Source organism: Triticum urartu, unplaced genomic scaffold (genome assembly GCF_003073215.2).
Source record: "Triticum urartu cultivar G1812 unplaced genomic scaffold, Tu2.1 TuUngrouped_contig_6159, whole genome shotgun sequence".
Lineage (NCBI taxonomy): Eukaryota > Viridiplantae > Streptophyta > Magnoliopsida > Poales > Poaceae > Triticum > Triticum urartu.
In genome coordinates, this window is record NW_024116895.1 from 1 (window position 1) to 21,137 (window position 21,137).

At 43.5% G+C, this 21,137-nt stretch overlaps 1 protein-coding gene across 1 annotated transcript; it reads left to right on the forward strand.

Moving 5' to 3' along the window:
* Positions 1–35: 35 nt before the first annotated feature.
* On the forward strand, positions 36–5,211 carry LOC125530224 (glutamyl-tRNA reductase-binding protein, chloroplastic; the record flags this gene model as incomplete). Its single annotated transcript, XM_048694620.1, is given in 12 exon segments — positions 36–95; positions 233–298; positions 1,018–1,104; positions 1,633–1,731; positions 2,024–2,119; positions 2,262–2,327; positions 2,410–2,500; positions 3,010–3,077; positions 3,167–3,232; positions 3,945–3,995; positions 4,512–4,576; positions 4,873–5,211. Coding segments are annotated over 12 exon segments (870 nt in total), but the record flags the coding sequence as incomplete, so codon positions are not given.
* Positions 5,212–21,137: the final 15,926 nt, after the last annotated feature.

The following is a 21,137-nucleotide window of genomic DNA, read 5'->3' on the forward strand; positions in this document are numbered from 1 at the left end:
CCCCCCCCCCCCCCCCCCCCCCCCCCCCCCCCCCCCCCCGCCGCAGTAGTGGCCGCCGCGGCGATCGCTTCCTCGCCTCCTCCTCGCCCTCTCAGGTCTGCCTGGCCTCTCCGCCCCGCCGAATTCTACCTGTTTGAGAATAGTCCCGGACCCCAAGTGTTCGATGGAATGCCTCCCCTGCGGTGATTGTGGATTTGGCTGATGGCGCCCCGCCGTTCTGTTTGTCTTGCAGATGGCCGCGCCTGCCGATGCCCCCGGAGGATCCGCGGACGCCTTCGAGGTGATCCGCGCTCACCAGGTGCGGCCCTTGGCCTTGGCCCTGCTTAGTGATCATGTAGTACTCTTTACTATGTGATAATCTGAGGACGCGATAGCTGTACAACTTTGAACACGAAAAATTGGGTGCTCTGCTCAGTATCATGGGGAATTTCACTTTCAGAAGCATGTGTTGAGTATATGTTAAGGAGTCTGATAGATTATCAGGAGGATTAAACAGTAGTCTGGAATAGGCTTAAACTTATGGACCCCCTTAGCTGGCGAACGTTTACCATGAGGTAGTCGGTGCTTTTCTTTTCAGAACCATGTGCTTGGTACGTGTTTATGGGGACGGATTAATTACCAGGAGGGTTACTGTGAAATGGGCTTAAAATTGTTCCCTGGTAGTGATTTTCTTCAACAATTAGTATGACGTTCATCATCAACAATTAACAACGACATGCAGAGTTTTCCTCCACGATAGTCAACATATTCCAATATCGTGGGAGTTTTTTTTATCTAACCACCATCAACCGGATCAACTTTGCAAAATATGCCATTTTCTGTTCCTATTAGATATTTGAATGATCAGCCTGTGGAACAAGTACATGCAACATTTATGACAGCTCTGAACAAATACCTTAACTAACAAGTTACAAAGTTGTCTTGGATTTTAATTAAGAGGAACTCTAAACATTGTAGGTTTTAATCTTTTGCCATCTCAAGGTCTTTCTTATTCACTCAACATCATCATGATTATAGGTAAAAGCTGCCCGGCTTCCTCCTGTTGAAGAAATACGAACCATTCTGGACCAAAGTGTCAGAGGTGTTCTGGCTACCCATTCTCAGGTATGCTAGAAGCATTCTTGTATTTGCAGTCTAGTGAGCATGCATTTGCCAGTCTTTTCCTGTGTCGTCTTTTTTAGAATTCTATTGAAACTGGTGAGTACTGATTGCCATGTGGATATGTAAAGGGCGGGCCTGATATTTTTTCCATTAACAGGTTCTCTTGATTATTCAAACTTAACTTTTTTGCTTAAACCTGCTTGATAACTCCACTTTTCACTTCTCGCTGAAATGTGGCATGTGCTTGGCAAGGTACCTGTCAGATATTTAGTACTCCCTCCGTAAACAAATATAAGAGCGTTTAGATCACTATTTTAGTGATCTAAACACTCTTATATTTCTTTACGGAGGGAGTACATCGTGATATGTAGCTTTTTACCATGCCATACTGGCTGGGATTGTCACCTTCCAGTGTGTGCCTTTTCTGCTTTGTGAATGGCAAAGGAAAATTATATTTTTCTTCTATCTCCTTCTATTGCCAATCGGTTGATTACAGGAAAAGAAAATTATAACATGTCATTCTGTTAACAGGAACATGTGGGTTATCCATCTGGTTCAATGGTTGATTTTGCGTGCGATCAAGATGGTTCCCCCATATTAGCAGTGAGTAGTTTAGCAGTTCACTCAAAGGTATGCCAGTATTGTGCTCTCATGATTATGTATACATGTAATACCACCTGTCGACACCGTTCTACACGCATGACCCTATGCATTTAGTGACTTAACTCAAACACACATGATAACACTGACAATAGCAGGAGTACTGACACATAAACGCGGACATAAAAAACAAAATGGACAGACATGAAAAATATAAAATGCATGGACAGTGTTCTATGAAAAGAATAGGGTGCTGGTCTATAATCTACTAAATTCACAATAGCTTCTGATAGTTATGTCTTTTGTTGCCACCATTTTGCAGAATCTTGCAGGAAGTACTAAATGCTCACTTTTGGTTGCCAAAGACCCAGAGGACAGAACAGATACTGTAATCACTGTATACGGCGATGCTACACCTGTAATTCCCTCCTATCACTTGCCCCATATATTAGTGTGCTTATGTCCTGATAAATTTCTTAACTTGATATTTATTAAAGCATACAGTATATTTTACCTGATAATTATGTGTTGGCTCACTTCGTATTGGTTCTGTTCCAAAGGTTCCTGATGAAGAAAAAGATGCAGTGAGAACTGCATATTTACGGAGACACCCTGAGGCCTTTTGGGTATGTTTATTGAACATTATACTGTTTCTAAAGTAACTGTATAATATCGTACTAATTTCTGATGGAAATTTGCCAAATCAAGGTTGACTTTGGTGACTTCCGTTTTCTGCACATCAAACCAAAAGCTGTACGTTACGTATCTGGGGTTGCAACAGCTATCCTTGGCTCTGGAGGTTTGTGACCCGTCTTTTGAATGCCCTAGTTAAAACTGCTCATAGTAAGAAGCCTGCATAGCCTTTCTGACCAGAAGTTCAAGGTTCTACTCGACTTTTAATTTGTTTTTGAGTTACTATGTAATGTTCCTGTAGCACTCTTGCGAAAATCGTGAGTTGCAATATGAGAACCATGAAAAGGAATATCCTGAGTAAGAAAACAGAAACCGAGGAAACTATATAAAAATAAAACTAGTAGCCTCTCGTCTTACGTCAGTCTCCTCCTTTTTCACTCAATGTTTCATCCGAATTTAACAATGAAATTTTCTATAACAGAGGTTTGAGTGTTCCTATAGTTAGTTTTTTATAGTGAAAACCAGGCCCAATCGTAAGACTTGCACATTCAGTGCCTTGCACTTGTGCTCCTATAGTTAGGTTTTTGTGTGACCTAAAGGTCAAATTCTGTATGAAATGCAATATGATTTGGTTTGATGGTCCTTGAGATACTACTCTGTTCTCCACATCCTCAGAGTTTAGTGCAGCTGAGTTCAAGGAAGCAAAAGTGGATCCTATATCTCAGTTCTCCACTCCTATTGCAGTACGTTTTATATTTGCTTGACTCCACACTAAATCTATTGATCTTCAATTGGCATATTTATGCTCAAGTAAGCTGCATGTATCCCACAGGGCCACATGAACAAGGATCATGCTGATGATACAAAGCTCATCGTGCAACACTCAACCTCTGTTAAGGCAAGTACAATAGAAAGCTTACTTAAGTGGTGTCTGGTCATGATTGCAACTCTGCAAGATATACTAGAAAACAAGTCGTAGCTGTATTAGTTTGCGAGACAGTTATATTATTTATCTTCTGTTCATTTCATACTTAAGTTTCTTTCTGTGACTAAATAACTAGTATTTTAGTTATTGTATGGCGATATGTGCTCGGTCACCGTGATATATTTAGTGTGAAGAGACGAATGTTTTAGTTTAAGGATATGATTCCTACTTTTTGTCACAAACATTAGATAAAAAAGGTGCACATCACACAGAGCCTATGCAAGTCTTGACTCAGGAAAACAGTTGCACAACAAAATTTATAAACCAGTTTACCAATTAAAAAACAATTAGTTTTATAATGTAGTCTCTGTTTATCTGCTTAGTCTCTTGGGCACCATGAACTATTATCATTTCAGTGTGCTGACTCTGCAACATGAACATTTGGGTTCAGACTTTTGGCATTGCAAAATAAAGTTTGTCAGTGCTAAGTGCTAACTACTGACAGAGTATGTAATGCCCGTCCTCTTTTTCTGTACTAGCACATGAGTTCTTTTTCTTTACAGTAAACACATCTATGCCTTGTATCTCTCTTTCATTTTCTTGATTTTGACACTTCTATACTTCACCAAATGTTAATGTTTCCATTTAAAATATATCGAGGGATGACAGATGTAAGCTATTTCAGGTGGATTTCGCTTCTATTCTGGATGTGGATAGCCTCGGTATCAATGTGAAGGTAACAACCCTCTCAATGCTTGGCTCGATTTTCTTGTATAGACCTCTGTATAGCCCCCCCCCCTCCCCCACACATACCCTCTGTTGTACATATCTCCTTGTTTTTTTAATAGAAAATTACTGTCGAGGCCCCCCTCTTTCAAAAATGGGGATGTAATAACTATACAAAGGCTGTGTCTTTTTCTTGTTTGGCAAAAAAACATATCAATGAATCACAGTGATGTTGTCTTGTGAATGCTTTTCTACCCTCAGCTCCGATAGTCGACCAGTAAATTGTCATTTGCACTGTATTAGCGGTTTTGACGGTTTCATCAGAACTGAATTCGAAATAGACAATTTATTCCCAAGGGATGTTCTTTTTTTTAGTGGATAAGGGCTGTTCTTTGGTTGGACAATGATGCACTGTCCTTTCATATCTTTGAATTTACTTGACCAGACCTTTAATGTGCCATGCTATATTCTAGTCAAAGCCAACCGGTGTGGTAACATGGTAATTGACACTTTCCTTGTTGTGCAGGCTGGTTATGATGGAACTGTTCTGAAGCTGCGAATTCCCTTCCCTAGACGTGCGCAAGACAGAAAGTTAGTTCCTGCTCTATTATATTTTCCCCATAGTTATAATTCATGCATACTCATGTCTCCATTCTGCTCTATACTTATATTTGCTACTCTCTTCATAATCTTGTTTTCAAAATTGGGTTTATACATGAATACATGTTCCCTTCTTTGGGGATGATTATGCATTTTCTCAACACTTGCATTGTTCATCAAGGCCTCCTAGGTTTACAATCTGCTGAATGGCGGTTTAATTGGTAACTAGGACATGCTTATTCTAATTATTCGATTGACTGACTCTAAACGGTCCTGTGCTTTTACAGGGATGTTAAGACACTTATTGTGGAAATGCTACAGGCTGCAAAGGCCTCATCCTGACATGCTGAATGACCTCTTTGTTCTGGAACGCAGTGGTGGCGTCCATGTAAAAAAGAAAGCCCTAGCCGATAAGAGCTTTCAAGTTGCTCTCCAGTCTCAGCGTCAGCGAAGATGGATGATCCACAGAAAATTCCATGGTTTCATACATCATTCAACACCATTGTGACAGCGAACTTGTGTGAACTACTTCCAGTCAAACTTAAAGAAATGCAAAGCGACTTGTATATTGCACTGAACTGTTTTGCACTCATACACGACTGAAGTTGTTGTCATGTCGGTCTTTACATCACTTGTACTTTGATCTTTATAATATGAATGAGACACGTATTGCCATGCAAAAAAAGTTCATCTCATTGGAAGGTTTCACATGTCAAAATTAGATAATTGTCCTTCCCTTTATGAGTTTTTACCATGTGAACTATCAACTGGGAAGCTGACGAGCTGTAAGATAATTTGCTCCGGTAAAAGAAAAAAAATGGGCTTCTTTGATTCAAAGGAATATTATAAGTTTTATAAAGGATTTGATTCTTTAGGAAAAACATCCTACTTAGGTTGTTTGATTAGAGTCTTTAGAATTTTCTTCCTAAGCATTCCTTTTGGAGAGAAAAATCAACCCATCCAAATTTCTTGCTATAAGAGCAATTGTAGCAGAGTCGCCATATCGCATGGATTTGGACTGTATTACTTTGGAGCTAGACTGCATATATTTAGCTGTCACAATGTGTCACAACATATATTTTGTGACTTTACATTGTCGTTAAGCGACATTTTTTAAATATGCAATGTCTCTATTCTGCATTGCTACTACTACCTAGACTAGTCGTCGTCCTCTTCCTCATTTGAATTGAGGTCTTGAAAGTGCTACTAATCCCTGGGTGATTTTGGTAATTCTTAACAACATATAGCTCATTAAACTAATACTCTTTCAAGATGGTCATTTCAGAAAGTTCAATGTTTGGCATGGCATGGACTAGAGATGTGGACCCCTCGAAATGCTAAGGACACATATTGGCTCAAACTCAAGACTCTACATTTTCATTTTAGTGATCCAAGATCACATTGAGTCCATAAGAAAAGCCAATACTATTATAAAGGGATGATGTGTTGCTTAATGGCTTATTGCTCAAAATGCTTAGTGATATGCTCCAAAAGTCTTCAACCACTTTCTCATATCCACATACGTCCCAAACCAAAACTCAAACTCGGCCCCATCGATTTGATCTATCCGGCGTCACCGAGTTCATTTGACATAGCCATAGCCAGAAACCCTAACCATTTCGGTCTCACCGATAGGGATCTCGGTCTCACCGAGATGGGATTGCAAATTCTCTGTTTCCCTTCGTAACGTTTCGGTCTAATCGAGATAAGCGATCGGTCCCGCCGAGTTTGCAATGCAAACTCTTTGTTTCCTTTTCGTAACGTTTCGGTCTCACCGAAATGAGCGATCGGTCCCACCGAGTTTGCCGGACCAACTCTCTGTTTGCCCATTACAAAAATCGGTGTCACCGAGTTCATGTGATCGGTCTCACCGAGATTACGTTATGCTCTAACCCTAATGAAATCGGTCCCACCGAGTTGACATGTCGATCCCACCGAAAATCCTAACGTTCACATCTTGAACTAAATCAGTCTGACCGAGTTTGAGTATTCGGTCCCACAGAGTTTGGTAAATTGTGTGTAACGGTTAGATTTTGTGTGGAGGCTATATATACCCCTCCACCTTTCCTCCATTCGGTGAGAGAGCCATCAGAACATGCCTACACTTCCATCATTCATTTTTTGCGAGAGAACCACCTACTCATGTGTTGAGACCAAGATATTCCAATCCAACCACAAGAATCTTGATCTCTAGCCTTCCCCAAGTTGCTTTCCACTCAAATCATCTTTCCACCAAATCCAAATATGTGAGAGAGAGTTGAGTGTTGGGGAGACTATGATTTGAAGCACAAGAGAAAGGAGTTCATCATTAACACACCATCTATTACCTTTTGGAGAGTGGTGTCTCCTAGATTGGTTAGGTGTCACTTGGGAGCCTTCGTCAAGATTGTGGAGTTGAACCAAGGACTTTGTAAGGGCAAGGAGATCGCCTACTTCATGAAGATCTACCCAAGTGAGGCAAGTCCTTCGTGGGCGATGATCATGGTGGGATAAACAAGGTTGCTTCTTCGTGGAACCTTCGTGGGTGGAGCCCTCCGTGGACTCGCGCAACCGTTACCCCTCGTGGGTTGAAGTCTCCATCAACGTGGATGTACGATAGCACCACCTATCGGAACCACGCCAAAAATCTCCGTGTCTACATTGCGTTTGCTCCCTCCAAACTCCTCCCTTTTACCTTCATATGCAATGATTTACATTCCGCAGCTATACTCTTAGATTTGCATGTGTAGGTTGATTGCTTGACTTGTGTTAAGTTGCTAAAATCTGCCAAGACTTAAAATGGGAAAATGCTAGATTTTTATTTGGTCAAGTAGTCTAATCACCCCCCTTAGACATACTTTCGATCCTACAAGTGGTATCAGAGTTTTGGTCTCTATTTGCCTTGTTTTCCATAGCTTTGGTGATCATAGCCTTGGTTTCACAACCTAGGAGAGTATGACGTCTAGCGAGGGAAATTACCACCGTAGAGGTCCTTACTTTGATGGTACTAATTTTGCTAGTTGGAAGCATAAGATGAAAATGCATATTCTTGGACATAACCCCGCCGTTTGGGCTATTGTGTGTATTGGCTTGCAAGGTGAATTCTTTGATAGGAGAGAACCTAATCGTGAAGCTACAGCGGAAGAATTGAAGGTGCTGCAATACAATGCTCAAGCTTGCGATATCCTCTTCAACGGATTGTGCCCCAAAGAATTCAACAAAATCAGCTATCTTGAGAATGCAAAGGAAATTTGGGATACTTTGATTGATATGCACGAAGGTACCGACTCCGTCAAGGAATCCAAATTGGATGTGCTTCAAAGTCAGTTTGACAAGTTCAAAATGAAGGATGGTGAAGATGTCGCTGAATTGTACTCTAGGCTTGCTCTCATCACAAATGAGATTGCCGTCTTAGGAAGTGAAGAGATGATCGACAGATTCATCATCAAGAAGATCCTAAGAGCCTTGGATGGAAAATAAGATACCGTGCGCACATTGATCCAAATGATGCGCAATTACAAAGATCTCAAGCCAACGAAAGTCATTGGTAGAATTGTTGATCATGAGATGTCACTCAAGGATAAATAAGAGTTTCACAACAAGTCAAGTGGTGCTTACAAAGCCTTATGTGATGCTCCTACATCATCAAGTGAACTCCTTCTTTGACTAAGGAGCTCACAGATGAATCAACTACTCACTTATCACTTGTACCATTCAAACAATCAATACACTACATGGATCTAACGAAACTTACTCAGATTTCATGGATTGGGAGAACATGAAGGAAATATGCCCTAGAGGCAATAATAAAGTTATTATTTATATTTCCTTATATCATGATAAATGTATATTATTCATGCTAGAATTGTATTAAACGGAAACTTGATACATCTGTGGATACATAAACAAAACACAGTATCCCTAGTAAGCATCTACTAGACTAGCTCGTTAATCAAAGACAATTAAGTTTCCTAACCATAAACATGTGTTGTCATTTGATGAACAGGATCACATCATTAGAGAATTATGTGATGGACAAGACCCATCCGTTAGCTTAGCATTATGATCGTTTAGTTTTATTGCTATTGCTTTCTTCATGACTTATACATGTTCCTATGACTATGAGATTATGCAACTCCCAAATACCGGAGGAACACTTTGTGTGATATCAAATGTCACAACGTAACTGGGTGATTATAAAGATGCTATACAAGTGTCTCCGATGGTGTTTGTTGAGTTGGCATAGATCAAGATTAGGATTTCTCACTCCGTGTATCGGAGAGGTATCTTTGGGCTCTCTCGGTAATGCACATCACTATAAGCCTTGCAAGCAATGTGACTAATGAGTTAGTCACGGGATGATGCATTACGGAATGAGTAAAGAGACTCGCCGGTAACGAGATTGAACTAGGTATGATGATACCGACGATCGAATCTCGGGCAAGTAACATACTGATGACAAATGGAATAACATATGTTGTTATGCGGTTTGACCGATAAAGATCTTTGTAGAATATGTAGGAGCCAATATGAGCATCCAGGTTCCACTATTGGTTATTGACTGGAGATGTGTCTCGGTCATGTCTACATAGTTCTCAAACTCGTAGGGTCCGCATGCTTAACGTTCGATGACGATTTGTATTATGAGTTATGTGATTTGATGACCGAAATTTTTCGGTATCCCAGATGAGATCACAGACATGACGAGGAGTCTCGAAATGGTCGAGAGGTAAAGATCAATATATTGGAAGGTTATATTCGGACACCGGAATGGTTCCGAAGTGATTCGGTTATTTTTCGGAGTACGAGGAGGTTACCGGAACCCCCCTGGGGAAGTATTGGGCCTTCATGGGCTTTAGTGGAAAGGAGAGAAGGGCCACAAGGGGTGGCTGCGCCCCCCCATGGCAAGTCCGAATTGGACTAGGGAGGGGGCGGCGCCCCCCTCTTTCCTTCTCCCTCTCCTCCTCCTTCCCTTTCCCCCTCTTGGAAAAGGAAGGGGAGTCCAACTAGGATTGGGAATCCTAGTTGGACTCCCCCTATGGCGCGCGCCCCCCTTGGCACCGGCCTTCTCCTCCCCCTCCTTCATATACGTGGGCAGGGGGCACCCCAAAGCACAACAGACAATCTCTTAGCCGTGTGCGGTGCCCCCTCCATAGTTCAACACCTCGGTCACATCGTCATAGTGCTTAGGTGAAGCCCTGCGCCGGTAACTTCATCATCACCGTCGCCACACCGTCGTGCTGACGAAACTTTCCCTCGTCCTCAACTGGATAAAGAGCTCGGGGGACGTCATCATGCTGAACGTGTGCTGAACACGAAGGTGCCGTACGTTCGATACTTGGATCGGTTGGATCGTGAAGACGTTCGACTACATCAACCGCGTTACTAAACGCCGCTTTCGGTCTATGAGGGTACGTGGACAGACTCTCCCCTCTCGTTGCTATGCATCTTCTAGATAGATGTTGTGTGATCGTAGGATTTTTTTTTGAAATATTGCGTTCCCCAACAGAACATAACCATAGGATTTCTATTCCAAAAAGGGGGAGGCAGGAGTAACCAGAGAAACCCTATGATCTATTTGACACATAAATGGGTATAGATGACTAACCAGCTGTCCGTCGTCGTCGGAGTCATCGCCGGAGTGGTCGTCGGATTCGTCGCCGGGGTCGTCACTAGACTCGGTGTGGAACTCCACCTCCGGCTATGGAAGCTCGACGCCCTCGACGATGTCATGGTGTAGCATAACTCACCGACGGTGACGGCAACCTCTATCTACATCTCCACGCCGTGTTCCGGTGCTTTAGCATCCCCGACATCGCCACTCCCTCCGATGGGGCGCTTCGACGGCATCCTCATACACTGACGGCTTTGAGGACTGAGAGCGGCGTCGAGGATGTAAGCGGAGAGAGAGGATTGTGTGTGTGTGTGGCGAGGATGGGGGGTGCGGCCGCTCGGGCGCACCATTAATATGGAGTAGTGGGAGTTGTGGGAGAAAGGCGGGCGGCGGTCAAACCGATGGCTCGCCTCCCGGTGAGCCTGCGCACCAGACTGCTGGCATGCCTACCAAAGTTGCACACAACTATTCGCATGCCTCCCGATGACACTGCGCATCGAGCACGCCTCCGTCAATTCACACACCTGCACACATGCCTCCCCGTCTGCCTGCACGGCGGACTGCTCGCATGCGTCCCGTCAACTCATGCCTGCTCGCACGGCACACGGGTCACGCGGCAACACGTATATTATTTTTCTATTTGGTGATTAATGATGCCACTTTATTGCTTAACCTAAGCATGTCACATATCCATTGTTGGTCTAACGCTCACAGTTTGAATAAATAATCCATTTGGGATATTGGTTCCCAATTATTAATAATCTACCGTTTGTAATTAGATAGAGATTACATCAAAACTGGTCTCAAATTTGACAAAAAAGTACAATGCCACTTTGTATTGGTGTCCATATGACAACACGATAAGTTTCATGAACTTCAAATAAGTTTTGGATGTACTAGAATTTAAAAATAAAGATTCTCAATGTTTGAATTTTGTTGCACGGGGAGTAAACATGCACCCAGTGAGACACATGTGTTTTTGCAATCCATTTAGGTGCACTGTCACGTGTGCATGTAGCTCAAATTTGATTTTTGCACATTATACTCATAGAAAATCAATCAATTAATGTACTAAAACGTCTTAATGATCTTTGTGATTTTTTCGAAATTAAAACGTCCCTCCTTTGGTTACATATGTTCACCGTAGGATAATTAATTTAATATGCATCGTAGTTGCGGTGGATTCGCAGTGTGTATGTGGGTGTGTGCGTCTGGGGGTGGCTGGTTTCTCGCAGTACACTAGGAGTTGTAAGCCACCATGTGGGTTGGCCGTTTTGTTAGGCAGGCCGGTGCCACATCAGAGTCATGAAATCATTATTTAAAACATTACACAACCCTTTCATACATACATGTTTTGGCCACATGCAGTCGATGGTTGTCATACACGACACTCGATACCCGCGTGTGACACTTTCTATGGGCCCGCGAGGTCGTCGTCCATCACTTTGACAAACAGCCGACAATGAGGTTAATTTGACTAGCAAGGTAGAATCTTTTTTGTTTGTATTATGGTGGTATATAGTATGCGTCTAAGAGGTGGGAGGGGACTAGCATATACACTATACGTACGCGTCCGTGAACAAGTACACCTCACTCAGTGTCGGGACTTTTTGGTTTCCGAGGCACGTGCCATATCAAAATTGTGAAATTGACTATTCAAACATCACACAACACCTCTTTGGGCCACATGCATGCAGTGGTTATCCTAGCTAGGACACTCACGTGTGACGCTTCCATCTGTGGGCCCACGAGGCCATCGTCGATGCATGCATGCATCACTTTGACCTACATCGGGAGAGGTTAATTAATTTCACCATCGATGAGGATTCTTTTGGGTTGTACATATTATGCAGGAGCATATAGTATGCGGTGAAGAGAGGGGAAGGGGACCATCATATGTAGTATGCTTCATGAACCTCGCTTTGTGTGGGTGCATGGTTTACGGTTTTTGAGGCATGTGGCACATCAAAGTTGTGCATTTTGGGTATTCAACATATATACGTTTGGCTCACATGCAAAGTGGTGGTGGTTGTCCTCTCGCACTCATCAGCGATATCGATGCTTTCCATCTGTGGGCCTTCTTGGTCCATCACTACTTTTTGCCTGACAACAAGAGAGATTAATTTGACTTAGGAGGGGGTTATTATTTTTGCTTGTAATATGGTGTATATATATATAGGTCATGCTCTAGGATGACACGCATGATACAGTTTGAGCACACACGTGCATGTGTACGCATGAATCCCTCCCATCGAGTCGAAGTGGCTAGTACAACGACACATCATGAACCGATCTTGCTCTCTGTGGGGAGTTGGTGTATGATTTTTTACGCACGCGCCACATTAATGTTGTGAAATGGTATTCAAACATGCATGCATGCATTACCTCCATACATATGCATGTAGTGGTTGCCCTCGAACAGTACACTCCCTCGCGTGGTTATCGTCGACAAGCCTATATATTCGTGGGCCCGCGTGGACATCCATGATCACCTTGACCAATAACAAGATAGGTTAACATGTCGGATTCTTCATTTGGTTCGTGTTATTGTAGTATAGTTCATGGTGAGATTCAGACCTTAAGTTTGAGTGCATATACTATGCACGCATGCATGCATGAATCCCCGTCGTTGGCTTGAAGTGTGGTGTAACATACATATGCATCATCAACCTAACCCTCACTCAGTGTGGGGATTTCTAGTTTGAAATCATGGTGCCACATCAAAGTTGTTCCATTGTTACTCAAAAACACACCTCTCCATACATATGTTTGGGCCACACGCATGCATTGGTTGTCTTCGGGGACTAGCTACTTGCGTGATTATTTGCGAGCTAGCCCATCTCCGGGGTCGCATGGACGAGCAACACTTTGACCAACAACAAGAGAGAGGTTGTACGACCAAGGTGGATTATTCCTGGTCCGTTTTACGATCCATCTTGGTGAGGTATGCCTCTCTGGCCCGCCGACTGAAAGTGTGCACGTATGTGTGTGTGTGTGGGGGGGGGTGCTACTTTGCACTTTGCTAGGTGAACCTCGGTTGGGCGGAGGCATGCATTCATAGCTTAGGATTCCCTTCGTGGCGACACGACCGGGGGCTGCTAGCTACTTCGCACTTTGCTAGGTGAGCCTCGGTTGGGGGGGGGCATGCATTCATAGCTTAGGATTCCCTTCGTGCTGACACGAGGGAGGGAGGGCTGCTAGCTACTTCACACTTTGCTAGGTGAGCCTCGGTTGGGGGGGCATGCATTCATAGTTTAGGATTCCCTTCGTGCCGACACGAGGGAGGGGGCTGCTAGCTACTTCGCACTTTGCTAGCATGAACCTCGGTTGGGGGGCATGCATTCATAGCTTAGGATTCCCTTCATGCCGACATGGGGGAGGGGGGCTGCTAGCTACTTCGCACTTTGCTAGGGTGAACCTCGGTTGGGGGGCATGCATTCATAGCTTAGGATTCCCTTCGTGCCGACACGAGGGAGGGGGCTGCTAGCTACTTCGCACTTTGCTAGGGGGAACCTCGTTTGGGGGGGGCATGCATTCATAGCTTAGGATTCCCTTCGTGCCGACACGAGGGAGGGGGCTGCTAGCTACTTCGCACTTTGCTAGGGTGAACCTCGGTTGGGGGGGCATGCATTCATAGCTTAGGATTCCCTTCGTGCCGACATGAGGGGGGCAAGCAATACCGCGCGCTTTGCGAGATAGGTGCCACATCGAAGTTGCATTTGGTATTTGAAAATCAAACCACCCTTTTCATATATAAATTTGGTCCACATGCAAGTGCGTTCATGTTTTGACCCTCTCCCGCGTCATTTTTCGCCAAATTTATGAACATTAGACAAGTCAGATGACGCAACAAACAAGGTTCACTCAAACTAACCGTGTGCCACGACGGTGCCCCTGTCACGCACACATCCGCATAGTACATTGGGCTCCACGAGGCTCCCCCTCTGAAAAATATCTGCCCGCCTTGAGGGTTTTTCTGTTTCATAAGACACGGTTGTTATCTCCGGACCATGTGCGATGTTTCTTGTTCCCGATCCCGCCTGCATCCCTAGAAAATATCTACCCACCTTGAGGGTTTTTCTGTTTCATAACACACGGTTGTTATCTCCGGACCGTGTGCGATGTTTCTTGTTCCCAATCCCGCCTGCATCCCTAGAAAATATCTGCCTGCCTCGAGGGTTTTTCTGTTTCATAACATACGGTTGTTATCTCCGGACCGTGTGCGATGCACTATCATCAAAAATTTCAATAGCCCCGACATTTCACTCCCGCGTAGTAAAATTTTCAGTACCCGCGTCATTTCCTCAAACACCCCCCGCCCCCTCCACACACACACACACACCAAAACCTCCTTACTACTTCGTAGTTTGCTAGGTGAATGAACCTCGGTTGGGGGGATGCATTCATAGCTTAGGATTCCCTTCGTGCCAACACGAGGGAGGAGGGGAGCTTCTAGCTACTTCGCACTTTGCTAGGGTGAACCTCTATTGGGGCGAGGGGCATGCTTTCATAGCTTAGGATTCCCTTCGTGCCGACACGAGGGGGGGTGGGGGAAAGCAATACGGTGCGCTTTGCGAGAGAGGTGCCACATCGAAGTTGCATTTGGTATTTGAAAATCAAACTACCCTTTTGATACATAAATTTGGTCCACATGAAAGTGTGTTCGTGTTCTGACCCTCTCCCGTGTCATTTCTCACCAAATTTATGAACATTAGATATGTCGAATGACACAACAGACATGGTTCACTCAAACTAATTGTGTGCCACGCCGGTGCACCTGTCACATACACATCCGCACAGTACATTGGGCTCCCCGAGGCTCCCCCTCTCAAAAATAACTGCCCGCGTCGAGGGTTTTTCTGTTTCATAACACACGGTTGTTATCTCCGGACCATGTGCGATGTTTCTATCATCAAAAATTTCAATAGCCCGGCATTTCAATCCCGCGTTTGACTCCCGCGTAGTAAAATTTTCAGTACCCGCGTCATTTCCTCAAACACCCCGCGCCCCCTCCACACACACACACACCAAAACCTTCTCGGGCATGCGCACACACACACACACCCTCCCTCGCTCGAAACCCTAGCAAGGTCCCCGCCGCCACTGCCGCCGCCGCCACAAGGCCTCTATTGTCAACATCTGCCGGTTTGCCCATGCAACTTACCCACCAATCTCCATACCCAGGCCACCCTGAGTTTCTTAGATGACGCCTGCCAAACGCCCCTTTCCCATAGATCCCCATCCCCATCCCCATCCCCCACTCCAGAGCGTCGCAGCCTAAGCCCGGCTACTCTTCCCGTGGAGCTCGAGGAGTGACTGGCCCAAAAGAGGTGTATCGCGGTCTCTTCGCCCGACGTCGTCGAGGAAGCTGACGACCATTACTGGCGGCAGGCACTCAAGCAGCGGGCTAGAGTATGCGGGCATGTCTCGGCCGCTGGCTATGACATCGAGGTCATCGACAACGACGACCTGAGGCGGGCTATGTCACAGGTTAAGTGGCCCACCCCCAACCCCTCGGGTTCAACCGCCGTTGATATCATCCATGGCCCCGCCGCTGATCTCCTCTGGCTCGCTGTCAACAATTTGCCATCCTACATCGCCATCGAGCCCATTTTGTCATTTCTGAAGGACACGTTCTGCGGCGCTGGCTTGGGATCCACAGCTTCCAAGTCAGACCTGATCATCGACGGCGACCACGAGGAGGGCACCCTCTCCAGCTCTTCCAAGGGGAAAGAGCCCATCTTCTCTTGCAAGGGGAAAGCGCCCATCTGCGACATTAGGGAGGGCACCCTATAGTTGTGCTCTTCCAAGGGGAAGAAACCCATCCGCGACAACATGGAGCGCATCCAGGGTCCATGCTCTTCCCACGGGAACGAGCCCATTTGTGAAAAGTGAGTAAACCCATGATTTGTTTTGCCATGCCTCTTCACAGGGGGGAAACCCATGATTTATTTTGTCGAGTCCTGTTTGTACTGTAGTGAGAATATGTCCAATTTTAATTGCTATATCTGGTTGTTTGCAGTATGCCTTGTTTATTTCAATTGTTCACAATGTGATGCTCTATATGTGCAATTATTTACTGTGCGGTACATTTCATCAATCCAGTTTTAAAAATACCGATAGGAATGCATATATTTACTTGTTGTTAAGTCTCTTATAGCTAGCATATGCCTCTTTTAAAGTTTTTTGATTGTTCGGTTGTTTGTAGTTAGCATATGTCCAGTTTCAAATGCTATCTTTGGTTGTTCGTAGTATGCCTTGTTTATTCCAGTTATTTAAAACGTGATGTTCTATATGTGCAAGTATGAACTGTGCAGTTCAATTTCATCAGTACCAGTTTCAACAATACCACTATATGAATGACTACATTTGGTTGCTGCATCTTGTAGTTAACACGCCTTTCCATTTTTATTTAATAATAACCAGTGTACTTAGACCGGCACAATACCAGTTTGAATGACTATGTTTGTTTGTTGTTAAATGTTATGCCTGTTGCAGTTAACACACCTTTCCACTTGTTTTGCTTTACTAGCATGCTTAAACCTGCACACTGAAGCTATCTTTTGGAGATTATTTTGTCTGCCATGGATAATTTTGGTTGATGCTTAGCCTGTTGTGCTTAACATGCTTCTCGATGTACCTACATAGGAAAATTTTGGAAACGACTGTTGTTTTCCATCGAGGTTAGTTTCATCCCATGGCTTATATCTGCTCACTGTTCGGGATATCGGTAGCTGGTACCATATAGGCCGGGGGCTGATAAAGGACTAGTCGGCGAATCAGACTTTTAACTGAATATATCTGCAACCCATTTATCGTTGGGTTAACTAGGGCCATATGTAATATATCTGAGGCTACATAGCAACATGCACTGTACTTAATGTCTAAATATGCAATCATAGGCTACATAGCAACAAGGAAGAGTGTTACATTAATGTTCTAATGATGTCTAGATATACGTAAAAGAGCAGCAACAACAACAACATAGCCCTATTTGGATACTCAACTCTAGAGGTTAGAGTTAGTTTCTACCTCATGACTAACCCTGAACTAACTCCATCCAAAGAGTTGTTTGGATGGCAGGGTTAGATTGACAATAAATGTACTAGGAGAACTAGCTCCAATTATCACCTCTTGGGTTGGATAGTTTTTTTGGGTGGGTTATAGATTCAACTAGCTCAAACTAGCCCTCATGTTTAGATATACTTTAGGGCTATTTGAGCCCGAACTAGCTCAAACTAACTGTAACCCATGGATACAGCAGCAGTTAATCAGCCGATAATTTGTAAGAATGCACTAAACTCCTTCCGGCCCATAATATAATATGTTAATTCATCTAATATGTGAGTATATTGGATGTTATAAGATACTCCCTCCATTCCTAAATATTTTTCTTTTTAGAGATTTCAAATGGACTACCACAATGGATGTATATAGACATATTTTAGAGTGTAGATTCACTCATTTTGCTCTGTATGTAGTCACTTGTTGAAATTGCTAGAAAGACAAATATTTAGGAATGGAGGGAGTATTATAAAAGAGTCTTGTACTACATCATTGTGCAATTGCTTTTTAGCTTCTAATATTAACTTAGTGCTTTTTGAGTACATATGTCATTGGTAAAGATCCGCACTTCGACCCTTTCTGCGTATGGGGCATTGAGATATCGATGAACCAGCATCAAGTGAGGAAGCTGATAAATATTGTTAGTAAATGGGTCCAAAGATGGCAATTAAACTATTTGTTTACACTTTATCCAAGACAACAGCGAACTGCAGGATGGTAAGTAAGAACTTTGCAGCCTTCTTTTTACTGCCCATAATGAGTTGTGTTAGACGACAATGTCTGGATCTTTTTCCTTTGCAGTGGTTGCCAAAGCAGTTTACTCTAGATTACCTCTCAAACTACATGATTGATGGGCATGCAAAGGTTAAAGTATTTCTACCAGAACACGATGATTATCTAGATGTTTTCATGAAGACCGTGAAGCATGGCCAGTCGGCCATCACAAGGGGTTGGACTAGAGTCGTGCGTGCCTTCTGCATGGAGGAGGGCACAATATGGGCATTCCGCTTCACCTTGTTCAGCAACCAGAATGTATTTCGCCTCTTTCTTTACCGTCTTTAATAGTACAAGTATACAACTGTGGTTCATCATTCTTTATTTGGTTCTTATTTAATTCTTGAACATATGTACCGATGAATCGAATAATGCATTGGTTGTTTGAACCCGATGGATATGAATAAAGTTGTAGCATACATTCAAATTCAAATCCGGTACAATTTGAAATAGCAACAATTAAATTACGGTGAAATTACGCTCTCTAGGTTGTTATGGCACACATGGTTGGTAAAACACAAACATTTGCGATATACACCATAATCCGAGACGGTTCACAAAGAGGAAACGTGTGCAAGAATGCACACAGTTGCCGTTTGCAAAGCGTGTGTGATGTCAGACAATAACACAAACGGTGCGGGCAAACTAAACATTTGTGTTAGTTGCCTTATCGTACACAGTTCGCAACCATGAACTATTTCTGATGAAGTATGCATCGTAAACGTTGCACCACAGAATAGCGTGTGCGATAGTTATCGTGTACGACGATGTTACGATGGTCCGATGTTTCGTAATCTTGTTTGACATTCATACGATGATTGGCTAATCTTCTTGATTAGTTATCGCATATGGTTTGGGAAAAGCAAATGTGTGTGATTGTATGCTTATCATACATGTTCTATAATAGTGAACCGTTTGTGATGGGCCGCACATCGTAAACGTAGCACCACAGAATACCGACTGCGATGGCAATGCGAGCACAAACGAGTAGGAGTACTGTAGGGTCCCTATCCCCGACGATTTCTGGGTTGTGTGGGAAGGACCTCCCTATCGCCTTCACTCACTAGGCGACGGTTCCAAATGCCATCGCGGAAAGGGGTTAAAAACCGTTTGTATAGCACTGACGCGTACTAGTGAGAAGACTCACCTAAAAGGAGAAGTAGAAGAGAAGAATCACCTCCAAGAGAGAGAAGGAGTAGAGATGATTGTTATGAACGAAGAACCTCTCACAGAAGCAAGGATTCGGAAAGTAAGGACAAGTCATCAAGGAGCTACACAAAATGAAGACATCAAGCTCACGTTAGTGAATGGGTATCCGGCTCTGACTCCGACCATCACTCCGAGAGAAGTTATCACTCTGAATCAGAATATACTCAAGATGAAGGCGTTGCTGGTCTAGCACTTGTGTCGACCAACTCCTATGACATATTTAACTCACCAAATGAATGAATTGGAAGATGCTTCATGGCTAAAGGCCCAAAGGTATCACACCCCGAGTATGTTGATTTCAATAGTGATGAAGATGATTTGCTAGGTGATGATGATTTACTTGTTGACAACTCTAGTGATGAAAACTTTGATGAACTTGCTATTAATCATGCTAATCAAGATAAATCCAATGACGATGATAAGAAGGAGATTGAGCGTCTAACTAAAGAACTAAACACTCTTAAGTTAGCTCATGAAACTACCTTGGAAGATCATCGAGAGCTTTTAAAGACTCGTGAGAAGCTACGCTTTGAAAAGCTCAACCTTGAGCAAGAGCATGGGTTCCTAAAAGCAATCAATGATGATCTTCGTAAGAGAAGTTCTTCTTACATTGCCAAGCATTCACTCTTGTCTACTTACATGCCACAAGTAAAATCTAGTAACAAGGGTAAGAAAGATTCTTCTTCTGGTAGTAACAATAATCATGTTAAATCCAATGTTGTTTCTTCTAGTAGTTCTCTCGATTCCACTAATGATTCTCTTAGCCAAGTTACACTTGAGCAAGAAAATAGCTTATTGAAGGGAGTTATAGAGAAAGGTGTTTACAAGAGCCTTGCCGGAAGTAAGCAATTTGAGGAAATTGTACGCAAGCAAGGAAGGCACCGGAAGAATCAAGGTGTTGGTTTTGAACGGAAGTTCAATGCCAATGGAGTTGGGTGGGAAGAAGATCAATACCCCAAGACGATGTTTGTTCCTCAACAAGAGAAGTATGATCCTACTTTTTTTAAGGGAACACAAGCTCAAGATGATCTCCACCAAAAGGCCACAAGCAAAAAAGGCAAGGACAAGCTTCAAGAGGAGATTGATGCATTTGAAGAAGCTCCCAAGGCCTTGGTCAAGTGGGTGCTGTAAGTGCATCTAGTGCCCCTTAGTGATTTTGGTGTATTGAAGAATTATAGGTTAAGGGACTAATGTGTTTATGAGTGTACACATGTCTATAAGTCTATGAGAAGTTTGATATTTACAGAGAAAGTCGACCCCTAAAAATGAAGTTCTTCGTCTGAAGACTTTGGTATTCTGAAGACTTTCTGAAGACTGTGAAAGTGAAGAAAATGGTGTGACCGTGAAGACTTGGTATTCATTCAAGGAACATGAAGCGTGAAGACTTTTGTGTTCGTAGTTTCATTTTCTCTTTCTTGAGTCATAGGAAACACCGTACTGTTAAAGGGGGTCGAGGAAATACTAAGGAAAAATTTCCATGTGATGTTCAACTCAAAATCCTACACCTACCAATCCCTTCGAGTGAAGCCATTGGAAATCTCATACAGTTCAGTCAATTTCTTCAGTGACAGAGACGAAGTTCTTCTGGTCTCTGAGGAATTTGTTCTGACTAAGGAGTTAGGAATTCGCTAGTGCGGGTTTCCTACACAGTGAGGAACATGATAGCCCTGAGGATTTTTCTACTCAAAATTCTGATCGTTGCTGTGCTATGCGCCAGCTGTCCCAAAATATCTATCCACCTAACGGTCATATCATTGAAGGGCATTTATGTCTTATCATGTCGGACTGCTCCCTAGGCTATAAATAGCCGGCCCCCTACAACCACTAGCTGGTTGGCTGCTCCGAGAGAACTGACACTTGTCATTTGAGAGCAACCCATCCTCCAAGGACTTTGAGCGAAAATCATCAAGT